Source organism: Rhinoderma darwinii, assembly GCF_050947455.1.
Source record: "Rhinoderma darwinii isolate aRhiDar2 chromosome 1 unlocalized genomic scaffold, aRhiDar2.hap1 SUPER_1_unloc_4, whole genome shotgun sequence".
In the NCBI taxonomy this organism is placed as follows: domain Eukaryota; kingdom Metazoa; phylum Chordata; class Amphibia; order Anura; family Rhinodermatidae; genus Rhinoderma; species Rhinoderma darwinii.
In genome coordinates, this window is record NW_027461668.1 from 271,568 (window position 1) to 288,835 (window position 17,268).

At 43.8% G+C, this 17,268-nt stretch overlaps 1 protein-coding gene across 2 annotated transcripts in view; it reads right to left on the reverse strand.

The window, feature by feature from the left end:
• Positions 1 to 239: 239 nt before the first annotated feature.
• The window catches only part of LOC142673173 (uncharacterized), a 51,912-nt gene continuing 34,883 nt past the window's right edge, over positions 240 to 17,268 (reverse strand). For both annotated transcript variants that reach the window (XM_075847185.1, XM_075847186.1), the window contains one exon: positions 240 to 1,321. In XM_075847185.1, the coding sequence (XP_075703300.1) occupies positions 393 to 1,289 (897 nt within the window). In that variant the 5' untranslated portion in view covers positions 1,290 to 1,321 and the 3' untranslated portion in view covers positions 240 to 392. The remainder of the gene's footprint in view (positions 1,322 to 17,268) is intronic.

Here is a 17,268-nt window from a genome sequence, read left to right on the forward strand (position 1 = left end):
CGAATGTGTACACGATGTAGCAGGTAAATACTGTGGTATTACCAGAAAAATCATGTAGCCATTCGCCACCGCATATGTGCGTGATTTCGGGCTCCACACCGGATTCTAATTGTAGGTGTTTGAGGTAGTGATAATACACTTCTGATATTTACAAAAAAAAGAAAAAATCTTTTGCATTTTTTTTTTCTAACTGCAAAGTTCATTTGTTAGTGTTTTTTTGTTCAATTCCATCACCTATATCTTGTTATACTGTTTTAATGAAAGTCAAATATAAAAATGTCCATTTATTTTAAAAACAAAAACTCACATTGTCCTTACTGTCACTCTGGATTCTCCTGAACATCAAAACGACTTTTCCACTGTGTGACTTCTCTGATGAGCCCCAAGTTTGCCTATACTATTAAAACATTTCCCACATTCTGAACATGAACATGGCTTTTTCCCATGTGACTTCTCTCATGTTTAACAAGACGTGATTTATCTATAAAACATTTCCTGCATTCTGAACATGAATACGGTTTCTCTCCTGTGTGAATTCTCTCATGAATAACAAGACTTGATTTATCTGTATAACATTTCCCACATTCTGAACATGAATAAGGCTTCTCTCCTGTGTGAGTTCTCTGATGATCCCTAAGTTTGTCTTTAGTAGCAAAACATTTTCCACATTCTGAACATGAATGTGGCTTCTCTCCTGTGTGAATTCTTCCATGTCTAACAAGACTTGAACTATCTTTAAAACATTTCCCACATTCTGAACATGAATATGGCTTCTCTCCTGTGTGAATTCTCACATGTTTAGCAAGACTTGATTTTTGTGTAAAACATTTCCCACATTCTGAACATGAGTATGGCTTCTCCCCTGTGTGAATTCTCTCATGTCTAACAAGATCTGATATTTGTGAAAAACATTTCTCACATAGTGGACATGAATACGGCTTCTCTCCTGTGTGACTTCTCCCATGTAAAACAAGATGTGATTTATCTGTAAAAATTTTCCCACATTCTGAACATGAATACAGCTTACCTCCCGCGTTAATTCTTCTGTTTGTAAAATGACGAGAACATTTTGTGAACGGTTTACAACATTGAAACCTTTTACCCACTCTTTGACCTGTACTTGTTGCAACTATCTGTGGTTGGTCAGGAGAAGATTCCTCATGATTAGTGGAATTATGTAACAGATCTGTACTTTGAAGTCCTGGCTGTACATTAAGGGTAATGAGGTTTTCTCCTGAAGACTGCTGCATGATCTCTTCATCTTCTACTTTATAATTAATCGATAACATGAAGTTTCCCTCAGAATTCGTACTGGGAATTTCTGTAAGGATTAAAAATGTATTGTGTGATTTTGTTACAAAACACAAAAGTTGACACAAAGTTGACACATGTATGACGTTCATATTAGGCTGGAAACACACATGCATTCTTTTGAGCCAAAGCCAGAAGTGGATCAAGCAGGAGGGAGAAGTTTAAGCAAAGACCTTTGAATCAATACCTGGCTTCAGTTAAAAAACCTGCCTCAAAAGCTATATGTGTTGTGATGATGCATTTTGTGTGGTTTATTGTGAGCCCTCAGGGATGCATTTTGTAATCAGGTACCACAGGTCGCGCAGCCATAAGACATAAAGTGTCCTCATTGTCCAGTCCCCACAGGGGATCATCAGGAGGCACCACAGTCACTCAGCTAGTGTGCAGAGCAGCAAACCAAGCAGATCCAATTACCTCCCCCACCTGTGTTCTCATGTGGCAGACAATAGTTGGACAATACACATAATAGTACAAAAGACCACATCTCACATACAGACAGTAGAAATACAAACTAAAGTCATTATAACAAATGATGGTGACTAGAAACTGCCAAGATGTTCCTCCCCCTGAGGGGTATATAAGGGTTTGACGTGGGGAAGAGAGGGATCTCCTGGATGTAGACTTTAATGAGAGCTGAAGCTGAGGCCAGCGCTCTGAGGAGTTTCCTGTATTTACCTGATTTTGTGGACTGTGTGCTGTCCCTGCGTGGAGGGCGACCTGGTCTGTCAGCATTGGATACAATAAATCCTGTTGGAGTTGCCCTGTCTTCACTGGCTCTGTTGATCGTATATTAACCTAACGAACCCCATGACAACTGGTGTCAGAAGCGGGATCAACAGAGCGCAGCCCCATGGAGAACCACCCAGCGAATGAGTTCCGTAACTGGACCGTCCTTGGTCTCCAAGAACGAGCCTGAGAACTTGGACTGAACTACCAGTGACTATCTAAAAAGCCATTAATTGATCTACTGGTGAGTGCTAGCCAGATCACCTCCTCCCAGGTGGCTAATGGACATGCTCCAGAGACAGGGGCTCTTACCACTAAGAGCCAATGGTTGGTGTGGTAAGAGGAGGAAATGGCAGATCTGGGACCAGTCGTTACTCCGGAGTATCAGTTGGAAGCTGCTCGCATGGCAAAAAACAGAGACAAGCTGCAATGGAGGCTGAAAGAGGCTAGATTATTACCTGGGGTGAGAACCAGAGAATCCAGGAACCTTTACGGGTCACCCAGAAGTACTTCAAGACATTTTATGAGGTAATTGGGGATGTGGAAGGGTTTTTCTAGGACTTTGAACATCAGAGCGCCCTGCTGGATGTACCCACCTCTGATTGGATGCGTTTTTTAGTGGGGCTCCTTGAAGGTGGAGCCGCAGAAGCATACCGGACCCTAGACGCACAGTGGAACCGGGACTAAAACATTGTGAAACAAACTATTTTGTATTACTATGTAGTCATGCCAGACTTACATCGGGCCCAATTCTGAGACCTTCCCTGTACTACTGGAGGATCTTTTAGGATGTATGCCCATAAAATGTCCCAGGCGTGTCGGAGATGGCTGGAAGTGGATTCACTGTAGAAGATATTCTGCATGGGTTCCAGTTTTAAGCCAAGTGCCCCCAGGAAATACGGAAATGGTTCCGGGAATGTGAGCCATCAACATTGAATAGAGCTGCAGCCCTGGCTGATGAGGCACTAACCATCAAACCTCAGTGGAGGAGTCTGCTGGACAATAAACGTCAGCCGAACCCAGCCCCCCGGGCACCTCCTGTCATATATGCCCCTCAACCCATCCGCAGGCCGATGACAACCAGGCCAAACAATCCGGGGACCCCACAATTCTGACCACGATATGGAAGGTTCTCAGAAAGGAAATGTTATAGGTGGGGTCAGCCGGGCCCTTTACAGTCCAGGTGCCCCTCAAGAAATCGAAGGGAGCTCCGATCTTTTCCCCCTCGCCCTCGGCATCTTGTGCACTCCATCCTGCCTGAGGAAGAGTTACCACCACCCCCACCAGAGTGGACTGCTGAACCCTGCACCATGGAGACACCCTCTGGCATGTATAGCATTCAACCCCTTATGCAAAGTTACCCAGAGAAAAGGCAGCGCCATCTGCAGGATGACACTGGGGCATTCCTGACCATTGCTGACCCCCGTGTTGTTCGGCCAGAGGCAATCGATCAAGGCCCAGGAATACCCATCGAACTTGTAGGGTGTACTCGCAAATATATCCAGAAGGCTGCTGTACATTTGAATTATGGTTACGGGGAAAGACTCTGGATTGGTGTTATGGGGGGACTCCTTGTGGATGTTCTCCTTGGGAATGACATTGGGGAATTACAGTGCCGTTTTGTGGGAGCCGTCACCCGACACCAAGCTGCCCAAGCACAGAGAGTTTCGGAATTGACCGTGGAGCAGCCTCCAGGACCCCCAACCGAACTGGTAAGAGGTGCATCAACTGATTCTACATTGGGGGACTTTTGGGACCGAGAAGAGTTTAGGCAAGAAATAGAAGATGATCCGACCTTGGCAGCTATTAAACTAAGGGCAGAAACTGGGCAGGAGGGAAAGAATGGGGATAGGATCACCAGAGATAAGGGATTGTATTATCGTTTAGTAGAGGCCCGGGGTGGGATCATCCCTGAAGTGACTACCAAGCAACTCATTGTCCCTCAAAAGTATAGGCTGCAACTACTCCAACTGGCTCATGACATCCCCTTATTGAGACATAAAGGTAGGAAACGGACAGAGAAAAGACTCACCCACAACTTTTACTGGCCTGGCATTTCGCAATCGATAGTTCAATACTGCCGTACCTGTGATTTGTGCCAATGGATGCGACATCCAGGCGCCCGTCACAAGGTACCCATGCAACCCCTGCCAATCATTGAGGAGCCATTTCAGCTTTTAGCTGTAGATATAATAGGAACTCTAGTGCACCCCAGCAGAACAGGGAAACAGTATATCCTGACGGTGGTGGATTATGCCACCGGTATCCTGAGGCCGTGGCTCTGTCCAGCATTACAGCCATAAAGGTAGCAGAGGCTCTTGTTACCGTCTTCACCCGAGTAGGATTTCCCAGTGAAATACTATCAGATCAAGGGATCCAGTTCACGTCAGACTTGGTCCAGTTCCTGCGGCGTCCGAGCCATTCGCACCACCCCATACCACCCCGAACCAATGGACTGTGTGATCATTTTAATGGAACCCTAAAAATTTGCTACGTGCCTTTGCAGACACTGAACGGGACTGGGAGCAATACCTGCCACATCTCCTGTTTGCCTACCCAAGAGTCAACCGGATTTTCCCCTTTCGAACTGCTCTATGGTCGAAGGGTCCGTGGGGTCCTCACCCTTCTAAAGGAATACTGGGAGGGAGATATCACCAACACTGGAGTACCTGTCATTCCTTATGTTCTGGAATTTCGAGAACGCCTTACCCGACTAGTGACCTTGGCTAAAGAACGCCTGCAAGGGGCCCAGTATAGCCAGAAGACCTGGTATGATCGGAAAGCAAGGACCCGTGAATTTATTAAAGGGCAACAAGTGCTCATGATTATCGCTGCCCCTGCCAACAAGTTTCAAGCAACATGGGATGGCCCTTACCGAGTTATCCGAAAATGTAATGACACTAATTACGTCATTGCCATGAACCCTAGTGGCCGGCGACAAGAGACTGTCCACATCAACATGCTGAAAGATTACCACGACCGGTCCCTACCTGTTTTGGCCATTTGCTATCCCCCTAGTGATAAGGAAGGAGACAACTCCCTCCCGGACTTTCTACATCTGGCTCGAGCTGGGGGTACTCTGGACCAAGTGCCCCTGGGACCCCATCTGTTGAATATCCAAAAGGGTGATATTCTCGGCTTGCTGGGACCGAGGGCTTCCGTGTTTTTCTCAGCGCCGGACGGACAACACTCACTAACCACCACGTGGAAACTCCAGGACAACGCCCGATCCAGCAGGCCCGCTACCGAGTTCCTGAGGCCGTTCGGGACATGATCAAGAATGAACTGGCGGATATGAAACAACTTGGGATTATTAGGCCATCTCAGAGCCCCTGGGCCTCCCCTCTGATACTGGTGCCCAAAAAGGATGGCACAACGCGATTCTGCGTAGATTACCGGAGCCTAAATGATGCCACCAAATGTGACGAGTACCCTATGCCCCAGATTGATGATCTGTTGGATCGGCTGGCCAGTGTTTAATTTGTAACTACATAAGACTTGAGCAAGGGGTACTGGCAGATACCCCTAAAAGAGGACACCCGGAAGCGATCTGCATTTATTACCCCCTTTGGACTCTTGAGTTCCTGGGAATGCCCTTTGGGATGAAAAATGCCCCAGCAACCTTCCAAAGATCGGTAGACCGGCTGTTAGAACAATGTCAGGACTTTGCCTGTGCATACTTGGATGATATTGCCATTTTCAGCACATCATGGGAGGAACATCTTAAACACTTGTGTTAGACCATATTCTTGCAGCAGGACTGACAATTCGCCCTGATAAATGCCAGTTGGGTTTGGCTGAGGTGCAATATCTGGGGCACAGAGTAGGAGGGGGAACCTAAGACCTGAGCCTGCCAAGGTGGAAGCCATTAGCAACTGGCCTACCTCTAAAAATAAGAAACAAGTACTGGCCTTTTTGAGGACCGCCAGTTACTACCGAAAATGAGTTTGCGATTTCAGTTCCCTGGCAAAGCCCCTAAATGACCTGACCCGCAAAAACATGCCTAGTATGGTGAAGTGGACACCTGCCTGTGAGGAAGCCTTTATAGAATTAAAGACGGCTCTCACCACTGCCCCTGTCTTGGCCGCACCAGACTACAAGCACAGGTTCCTTGTGCAGACAGATGCATCCACCTACGGTATTGGAGCAGTTCTTAGCCAGATAAACGCGGCTGGGCTTGAACATCCAGTTGCTTTCATCAGTCGTAAACTACTAGATCGGGAAGTTGCCTGTGCCACTATTGAAAGACAGTGCCCTGCCATCGTATGGGCTCTCAAAATTACAGCCATACCTTTATGACAGAGACTTGACAAAGGTCCTGCTGAGAGGACTGAAACGTAGCTATTTCTGTACATGGGTGAATAAACCACTATTTTTGCAACTACTTTTGGAGTGCTGCGTCTATTTCCTCGTTTGTGTATCCAATTCAGTACCGTGTGGATGACGGTCAAGGACGCATAGCACCGTGATACTTGAACTCTCTGAAGTGCAACTTTTTTCTACCTAATATATATATATATATATATATATATATATATATATATATATATATATATATATATATTATATAATAGATTAAGGTTAGGATTTAGGGCTGTAATAGCAGTACTAGATGTAAGGCTAGATCAGGGCTTCATTAGGGTTAGGGCTTTATTTTATTTTTACGTCTGTTATAAAAAACAAAAACGAAACAAGCAAAACAAAAAAAAAAGAAAATAAAAGTTTTAAGCTGGGTACCCACAGGGGCGGATACGCTACGTAAAAATCACGCAGCGTGTCCAACCTAGAACCCGCAGTATATTTCGTCCCAAAATCGCACTACATTGTGGTGCAGTTTTTCTAACGGAATATTCGCTGCGGAAAAAAGCCGTTCATACTTACACCCTCCCTCCTCTGATGTCCGCTCCAGCCTCCCTGGATGACATTGCAAGAACTGTGATGCTGCAGCCTGTGATTGGCTGCAGGGGTCATATGGGACGCAACGTCATCCCAGGAGGAAGGAGGGCATTTTGGGTAAGTATGTTTTTTTTTTTTTTTTCCCGGAAGTGCGATCTTTACGATTACGCCGCAAAACTTGGCTTTCTGTTGCGGGTTTTGAATCCTCATTGAATTGAATGGGAATACTCGCAATGGAAAATCAACAATAACTCAGCATAATTTGACATGCTGCGGAATTAAATTCTGCACCGCAGGTAAATTTATTGACGTTTACACTGCAGGTTTTTTTCCGCAGCGTGGGCATGAGATTTGGTAAATCTCACCTACTTTGCTGCTACTGAAAATGCTGCGGAATTTCCGCTACGTGTAGGAACTCGGCCTTAGTGTTATTCTTAGGCTTACTTTAGGTTATATTAGGACGTATAGAGCTTGTGTATGTACCCACACATAATGTCTCAGAGAATGTACCGTGCGGAGCAAGCCTCACTATGCTTCGACAGTTCTGAGAGACCGACACCGCTTCAGAAGCGGAACATTTTTCCGACAGTGGCGATTCCAATTCTACCACTGGACCCCATAGCCCTATGGTGGTAGATACAGCCGTCGCTGTCGAGGTGTCAAGTGCAGGGCCGAGTGTTGCAGTCCCTCCTGCAATGTGGGATCCCGCACTATAGTTATCTCCCCAAGTACCCCAAATGGAAGCGACTCCAGGAATTAATGTCGATGTTGCAAATATTACAGCCTATGACTTTTTTTATTTATACGTATGTGATACAGTCCTACAATTAATTGTCCAGCAGACTAATCTTTATGCTATTTAATTTGTTCTGCAAAAGTCTGCATCTATGTACTTAAGAATGTGGAATGGCACAAGTGTCCCAGAAATTAAAATATTTTTAGGCATTACTCTCAATTTGGGTTTTGTTAAAAAAACAAAAACATCTGTCCGGTCCTACTGGACTTCTAGTGCTGTCCACGCTATCCCTGTATTTGTAGCAGTGATGTCCAGAAACCGCTATGAAGCCCTAATGCGGTTCATGTATTTTACCAATAATTCCCAAGTCCCCCCAAGAAGTGACCCAGGCTGTGATTGGCTTAATAAATTAAGGCCATTAATCGCCCTTCTAAGGAATTTATCTGTAGATGAATCACTTATGAGCTTTAAAGGCCGTATTTCTTTTTGTCAATTCATCCCCTCCAAACGAGCCAGATATGGGGTAAAAATGAAACAAATTTATTGGGGGTGTAGATCTTTCAGACCAGGTGCTTCAACCTTACCCGGTGAAGAAAAAATAAGGCCTAGTACAAAAAGGTGCCAATCTCCTTAATTCAGATTACTACGTATAACAGTTTTGTTCTTTTTAAAAAGGCCTAAGTAACGCTCACTTTTTTTCAGTACCAGGAGCAGGAGTTTTGATTCCACTATACCTGCGAGTCTGAATATGTGCGCAGACTTTCAGAGCGCCACTTTTTACACCCCGTCCCTTTCACCGAGACCCAAAAATATCTCCAAAAAAGGTGCCGGGTATGTAGTAAGCAGGGATGGAGTAGGGATACCCGCTTTTACTCCCCATGTGTCTATCAAAACCAGGCCTTTGAAACTACCCCTCTTTCAAAACCTATCACACTGATTACAATTACTAATATTAACACAAAAAAAAAAAAAGGGGGTGTGGGTCTTTTTAGGGAGTCGATTTATTTATATTTTCTTTTTAGTTTGTGGGATTTCCAAGTAGGGAGGATTTCTTTTGGGAAAGGTCATAGAGCATATTTTTTCAGACCGTGAAAGAAATTTTACTCTTTATGATTTTATTTATTTGTGGGTGATCAAGTCCTGGAATTACATTTTCCAGTACAAAATCCCACTGCTATCAATTACAGATAATGGACCCCCAATGTCCCTGAACTAATTTTTTTTGGGGGAATTACATTATTAACCCCTTAAGGACGCATTTTTGAAATCTGACATATTTCACTTTATGTGGTAATAACGTCGGAATGCTTAAACCTATCCAAGCGATTCTGAGATTGTTTTCTCGTGACACATTGGGCTTTATGTTAGTGGCAAAATTTGGACGATATATTCAGTGTTTATTGGTGAAAAATTGCAAAATTTAGAGAAAATTTATAAAAAATAGCATTTTTCAGAATATAAATGCATCTGCTTGTAAAACAGACAGTTATACCACCCAAAATAGTTACTAGCTCACATTTCCCATATGTCTACTTTAGATTGGCATAGTTTTTTGAACATTCTTTTATTTTTCTTGGACGTTACAAGGCTTAGAACATAAACAGCAATTTCTCATATTTTTAAGAAAATTTCAAAAGCCCTTTTTTAAGGTACCTGTTCAGTTCCGAAGTGGCTTTGAGAGGCCTATGTATTAGAAACCCCCATAAAACACCCCATTTTGAAAACTAGACCCATCAAAGTATTCAAAACAGCATTTAGAAAGTTTATTTAACCCTTCAGGCATTTCACAGAAATTCAAGAAAAGTAGAGGTGAAATTTGCAAATTAAATTTTTCTTGCTGAATTTCAATTGTATAAAAAAAAATTCTGTAACACAGAAGGTTTTACCAGAAAAACAATACTAAATATGTATTGTCCAGATTCTGCAGTTTTTAGAAATGTCCCACATGTGTCTCTAGTGCGCTCGTGGACTGAAACACAAGCCCCAGAAGCAAAGAAGCGCCTAGTGCATTTTGAGGCCTCTTTTTTATTAGAATATATTTTAGGCAGCATGCCAGGTTTGAAGAGGTGTTGAGGTACCAAAACAGTAGGAATCCCCAAAAAGTGACCCCATTTCGGAAACTAAACCCCTCAAGGAATTCATTTATGGTTGTTGTTACCATTTTGACCCCACAGTTTTTACACAGCACGTATTTGAATTGGGCTGTGAAATGAAAAAAAAATACATTTTTTCCAATAAGATGTCATTTTTCATCAACATTTCTTATTTTCACAGGGAACAAAATACCCCATTTTGTTGCCCAATTTGTCCTGAGTGCAGCAATAACCCATTTGTGGTGATAAACTGCCGTTTGGGCCCATGGGTGGCCTCAGAAGGGAAGGAGCGCTGTGTGTTCTTTGGAGTGCAGATTTTGCAGGATTGGTTTTCAGGTGCAATGTCGCATTTGCAGAGCCCCAGAGGTATCAAAGCAATGGAAACCCACCAGAAGTGACCCCATTTTGGAAACTACACCCCTCAAGGAATTAATTGATGGGTAATGTGACCATTTAGACCCCATAGTTTCTTCACAGAACTTATTTGAATTGGGCTGGGAATTTAAAAAAAATATATATTTTCCAATAATATGTAGTTTTAGCTAAAAATTTCTTATTTTCACAAGAAATAAAACACTCCATTTTGTTGCCCAATTTGTCCTGAGTGCAGCAATACCCCATTTGTGGTGCTAAACTGCCGTTTGGGCCCATAGGGGGGCTTAGAAGGAAAGGAGCACTATTTGTTCTTTGGAGTCCAGATTTTGCTGGATTGGTTTTCGGGTGCCATGTCGCATTTGCAGAGCCCCAGAGGTATCAAAGCAATGGAAACCCACCAGAAGTGACCCCATTTTGGAAACTACCCCCTCAAGGAATTCATTTATTGGGGTTGTGACCATTTTGACCCCATAGTTTTTTCACATAACTTATTTGAATTGGGCTGGGAATTCAAACAAAATTTATTTTTTCCAATAATATGTAGTTTTGGCTGAAAATTTCTTATTTTCACAAGAAATAAAATACCCCATTTTGTTGCCCAATTTGTCCTGAGTGCGGCAATGCCCAATTTGTGGTGATAAACTGACGTTTGGGACCATGGGAGGGCTCAGAAGGAAAGGACCACCATTTGGCCTACTGGGGATTTTCTGGTGCGAAGTCATGTATGCAGAAGCCCCTGAGGTAACAGTACAGTTGAAACCCCCAAGAAGTGACCCCATTTTAAAAACTACACCCCTTAAGGCATTTATTTAGAGGTGTAGTGAGCATTTTGACCGGAGACATACACCCTATAAACTGTAATGTGTGTTCCCACGGGTATGGCAATAACCTACATGTGGCTGTTATCAGCTGCCTGGGCACGCAGCAGGTCTCAGAGGGGAAAGACGAGGGGGGATAAGCTGTGCGGAGTGCATCAGGGTAAGTAAAACTGGGGTAGATTAAAAATCAAGGGATGTGTAATGACAAGGTAGGGAGACAGACAGGTGAGCCCTAATCTACCCGCCACTCAGTCCCTGCCTACTTGCAACGACCCGTCCTAAGCGACAGGGTACAACTGGGCGACGGTCCCTACGCTCAGTAAGTGCAAGACAGACAAAACAGACAGGGGTACACAGAAGATAGGGAAACGGGGCAGCTGCCCACGGAGACACCGTGAGCAACAGGAGTGGTGAACGAGCCTAGTCAAACCAGGAGTGAGCGAGGTACAAAACGCTGAGCAGGAGAGTGGTCAGAAAGCCAAGGTCAATAACAAGCAGAGGATCAGTAGTACAAGCAGCAGCAGCAGCAAGCCAGGAAACAAGCATAGAAGAATCACAGGCAAAGGAGGAACAGGAAAGGCAGGTATAAATAGACAGTGGGCGGGAACTAGCTCCATCTGGCCAGGCTGTGATAGGCTCTCCCACTCCTAAGCCTGACATCCTGAGTGGTGGAAGATGAAGTCAGTCTCACAGACATAGGAGCAGGTGCAGACTGATTGCCCACGGGCGTCGACACAGAACCTGTGTCTGGCAAATCTTTTACAGTACCCCCCTTTTATGAGGGGCCACCGGACCCTTTCTAGGTGGACCTGGTTTATTGGGGAAACGAAGGTGGAACCTCCTGAGCAATACCCCAGCGTGAACATCCCGGGCGAGTACCCAAGTCCTCTCCTCAGGCCCGTATCCTCTCCAATGGACCAGGTACTGGAGACAGACAGGTGAGCCCTAATCTACCCGCCACTCAGTCCCTGCCTACATGCAACGACCCGTCCTAAGCGACGGGGTACAACTGGGCGACGGTCCCTACGCTCAGTAAGTGCAAGACAGACAAAACAGACAGGGGTACACAGAAGCTAGGGAAACGGGGCAGCTGCCCACGGAGACACCGTGAGCAACAAGAGTGGTGAACGAACCGAGTCAAACAAGGAGTGAGCGAGGTACAAAACGCTGAGCAGGAGAGTTGTCAGAAAGCCAAGGTCAATAACAAGCAGAGGATCAGTAGTACAAGCAGCAGCAGCAGCAAGCCAGGAATCAAGCATAGAAGAATCACAGGCAAAGGAGGAACAGGAAAGGCAGGTATAAATAGACAGTGGGCGGGAACTAGCTCCGTCTGGTCAGGCTGTGATAGGCTCTCCCACTCCTAAGCCTGACATCCTGAGTGGTGGAAGATGGAGTCAGTCTCACAGACATAGGAGCAGGTGCAGACTGATTGCCCACGGGCGTCGACACAGAACCTGTGTCTGGCAAATCCTTTACAGGATGTATGATAAATTTTGAAGCACTCTTTCATTAGGAGCCTTAGTTTTTCGGGACACGTGTCACATTGATATATTGTGTCCTTCCTTATCCCCCTCTTATAGCAGACTTTGTACCTCTTTTGACTTTTTCCTTTCTTGCCAGTTTGGGGAACTTCTCCTGGAAAGTGTTGCCCTGGTACGATGCGTGTGGCCATGCTTCCAGAAGTACTGGGTGCCCCCCCCCCCCTTCTTGGTCCCTAAAAATTTGTTTCTTGATAACCACCTCTTGAAATTTCAGGAAAGTTCCCCTCTGGCCTGTACATCGACGTAGCACGTACACATTGTACAATGCCATCTGTATGATGTGCACGGCCAGCTTCTTATACCACACCGCATGGCGCTGTAGGGCTTCAGGGCTTGATCTAACAAGCCCACCCCTCCCATGTACCTACTGTAGTCCAGGATGCAGTCTGGTTTAGGGGTCTTTGTACTGGTACCTCGTACAGGTACATGGGTACTGGTGTGACATCTCTCTTGTCCTTGTACTTGACACACAATATGTTGCTGCTAGATTTTGCCCTGCTCTCACCCCCTCTGAGTGTTTGCCCAAGCAGTCTCTTAGGGAGGCCTCTCAGATTTCTTCTAGCGGTGCCGCATGACTTTTGGAAGCGTGGCAGTTGAAGAGAGGGACGCTGGTATAAAAATTATCCAGGTAGAGGTGGTAACCCTGGTCTAGCAGTGGGTGCACCAAATCCCACACTATTTTTGCATTAAAGAGGCTCTGTCACCAGATTTTGCAACCCCTATCTGCTATTGCAGCAGATCGGCGCTGCAATGTAGATAAGAGTAACGTTTTTATTTTTAAAAAACGAGCATTTTTGGCCAAGTTATGACCATTTTCGTATTTATGCAAATGAGGCCTGCAAAAGTACAACTGGGCGTGTTGAAAAGTAAAAGTACAACTGGGCGTGTATTATGTGCGTACATCGGGGCGTGTTTACTACTTTTACTAGCTGGGCGTTGTGTATAGAAGTATCATCCACTTCTCTTCACAACGCCCAGCTTCTGGCAGTGCAGACACAGCCGTGTTCTCCAGAGATCACGCTGTGTCGTCACTCACAGGTCCTGCATCGTGTCAGACGAGCGAGGACACATCGGCACCAGAGGCTACAGATGATTCTGCAGCAGCATCGGCGTTTGCAGGTAAGTCGATGTAGCTACTTACCTGCAAATGCTGATGCTGCTGCAGAATCAAGTGTAGCCTCTGGTGCCGACACGATGCAGGACCTGTGAGTGACGTCACAGATCTGCACTGCCAGAAGCTGGGCGTTGTGTAGAGAAGTGGATGATACTTCTCATCAGAACGCCCAGCTAGTAAAAGTAGTAAACACGCCCCGATGTACGCACATAATACACGCCCAGTTGTACTTTTACTTTTCAACACGCCCAGTTGTACTTTTGCAAGCCTCATTTGCATAAATACGAAAATGGTCATAACTTGGCCAAAAATGCTCGTTTTAAAAAAAATAAAAACGTTACTCTTATCTACATTGCAGCGCCGATCTGCTGCAATAGCAGATAGGGGTTGCAAAATCTGGTGACAGAGCCTCTTTAACTCCCAGTAAGGGGGGGGGAGGGCATTCTGGGGGCTGAATACTAGTGTCCTTCCCTTCATATATCCTAAATTTATAGGTATACCCTGATGCACTCTCGCACCGCTTATACATCTTCACGCCATACCTTGCCCTCTTACCCAGCAGGTACTCGCGGAATTGAAGCCTCCGTTTAAAATGTACCAAGGACTCCTCAATAGAAATACACGTCTCGGTGGTGTATGCTTGGGAAAACCGGACACTGAAACGGTCTAATAGGGGTCTCCGTTTATACAAACGGGCAAAACTGGGGTCATCTTGGAGTAGGCAATGCTCATCAGGAGAAGCAAATTATTGCCTCATTTTTTTTTTTTTTTAGGTTCCACTTCAGTTCTGAAGTTGCTTTGAGGGGCCCATATATTAGACACCCCTATGAAACACCCCATTTTTGAAACTAGACCCCTCAAAGTATTCACAATAGCATTTAGAAAGTTTATGAACCCTTTAGGTGTTTCACAGGAATTTAGAGCAAAGTAGAGGTGAAATTTACATATTTATTTTTGTCAGAAAATCCTTTTTATACAATTTTTTTTCTATAACACAAAAGGTTTTACCAGAGAAACGCAACTCAATATTTATTGCCCAGATTCTGCAGTTTTGAGAAATATCCCACATGTGGCTCTAGTGCGGTAATGGACTGAAGAACTGGCCTCAGAAGCAAAGGAAGACCTAGTGGATTTTGAGGCCTCCTTTTTATTAGGCACCATGTCCGGTTTGAAGAGGTCTTGTGGTGCCAAAACAGTGGAAACCCCCAAAAGTGACCCCATTTTGGAAACTAGACCCCTTGAGGAATTCATTGCAGTTTTCATGGGGTGCATGTGACTTTTTGATCAGTTTTTATTCTATTTTTTTTACAGCGTTCACCGTGCGCAATAAATGACACATTGACTTTATTCTGCGGGGCGATACGATTGCGGCGATACCAGATGTTTATAGTTTTTTTTTATGTCTTATGGCGTTTGCACAATAAAATACGTTTTGGAAAATATCATTCACTTTTTGTGTTACCTTATTCTAAGAGCCAGAAATTTTTTATTTTTCCATCAAGAAAGCCGTGCGAGGACTTATTTTTTGCGTAACGAACTGTAGTTTCGATCAGGACCATTTTTAGGTACATGCGACTTTTTGATCTCTTTTTATTCCATTTTTTGGGATGTGAAGTGACCAAACAATTGTGATTTTGGTACGGTCTATTATTATTTTCTTTTACGGCTTTCACCGCGTGGGATAAATAACGAAATGATTTTGTAGTTCAGGCCGTTACGGACGCGGCGATACCAATTATGTATAGTTTATTTGTTTGTTTATATATTTTTATTAATAATAAAGGACTGATAAGGGAAAAAGGGGGATTTTTACTTTTAATACTTTTAAAACTTTTATTTTCTTATTTTTACACATCTTTTTTTTACTTTATTACTTTGTCCCACTAGGGGACTTGAGGGCAGGAGGCCCTGATCGCTATTCTAATACACTGCACTACATGCGTAGTGCAGTGTATTGGAGTGGTCAGCTACTCACTGACAGCAAGAATAGTGGGTCCTGACTTCGTCAGGACCCACTAGGCTTCCGTCGATGGCATAGCCGGACGCCATTATAAGTGCCCTATCTCCTATATAAGTAAAGAGGCTGTCACCACATTATAAGTGTCCTATCTCCTATATAAGTAAAGAGGCTCTGTCACCACATTATAAGTGTCCTATCTCCTATATAAGTAAAGAGACTCTGTCACCATATTATAAGTGTCCTATCTCCTATATAAGTAAAGAGGCTCTGTCACCACATTATAAGTGTCCTATCTCCTATATAAGTAAAGAGACTCTGTCACCACATTATAAGTGTCCTATCTCCTATATAAGTAAAGAGGCTCTGTCACCACATTATAAGTGCCCTATCTCCTATATAAGTAAAGAGGCTCTGTCACCACATTATAAGTGCCCTATCTCCTATATAAGTAAAGAGACTCTGTCACCACATTATAAGTGCCCTATCTCCTATATAAGTAAAGAGACTGTCACCACATTATAAGTGTCCTATCTCCTATATAAGTAAAGAGACTGTCACCACATTATAAGTGTCCTATCTCCTATATAAGTAAAGAGACTGTCACCACATTATAAGTGTCCTATCTCCTATATAAGTAAAGAGGCTCTGTCACCACATTATAAGTGCCCTATCTCCTATATAAGTAAAGAGACTGTCACCACATTATAAGTGTCCTATCTCCTATATAAGTAAAGAGACTGTCACCACATTATAAGTGTCCTATCTCCTATATAAGTAAAGAGGCTCTGTCACCACATTATAAGTGCCCTATCTCCTATATAAGTAAAGAGACTCTGTCACCACATTATAAGTGTCCTATCTCCTATATAAGTAAAGAGGCTCTGTCACCACATTATAAGTGTCCTATCTCCTATATAAGTAAAGAGGCTCTGTCACCACATTATAAGTGCCCTATCTCCTATATAAGTAAAGAGACTCTGTCACCACATTATAAGTGCCCTATCTCCTATATAAGTAAAGAGGCTGTCACCACATTATAAGTGCCCTATTGCCTATATAAGTAAAGAGGCTCTGTCACCACATTATAAGTGTCCTATCTCCTATATAAGTAAAGAGGCGCTGTCACCACATTATAAGTTCCCTATCTCCTATATAAGTAAAGAGGCTCTGTCACCACATTATAAGTGTCCTATCTCCTATATAAGTAAAGAGGCTCTGTAACCACATTATAAGTGCCCTATCTCCTATATAAGTAAAGAGACTCTGTCACCACATTATAAGTGCCCTATCTCCTATATAAGTAAAGAGGCTCTGTCACCACATTATAAGTGCCCTATCTCCTATATAAGTAAAGAGGCTGTCACCACATTATAAGTGTCCTATCTCCTATATAAGTAAAGAGGCTCTGTCACCACATTATAAGTGTCCTATCTCCTATATAAGTAAAGAGGCTCTGTCACCACATTATAAGTGTTCTATCTCCTATATAAGTAAAGAGACTCTGTCACCACATTATAAGTGTCCTATCTCCTATATAAGTAAAGAGGCTCTGTCACCACATTATAAGTGTCCTATCTCCTATATAAGTAAAGAGACTCTGTCACCACATTATAAGTGTCCTATCTCCTATATAAGTAAAGAGACTCTGTCACCTCATTATAAGTGTCCTATCTCCTATATAAGTAAAGAGGCTCTGTC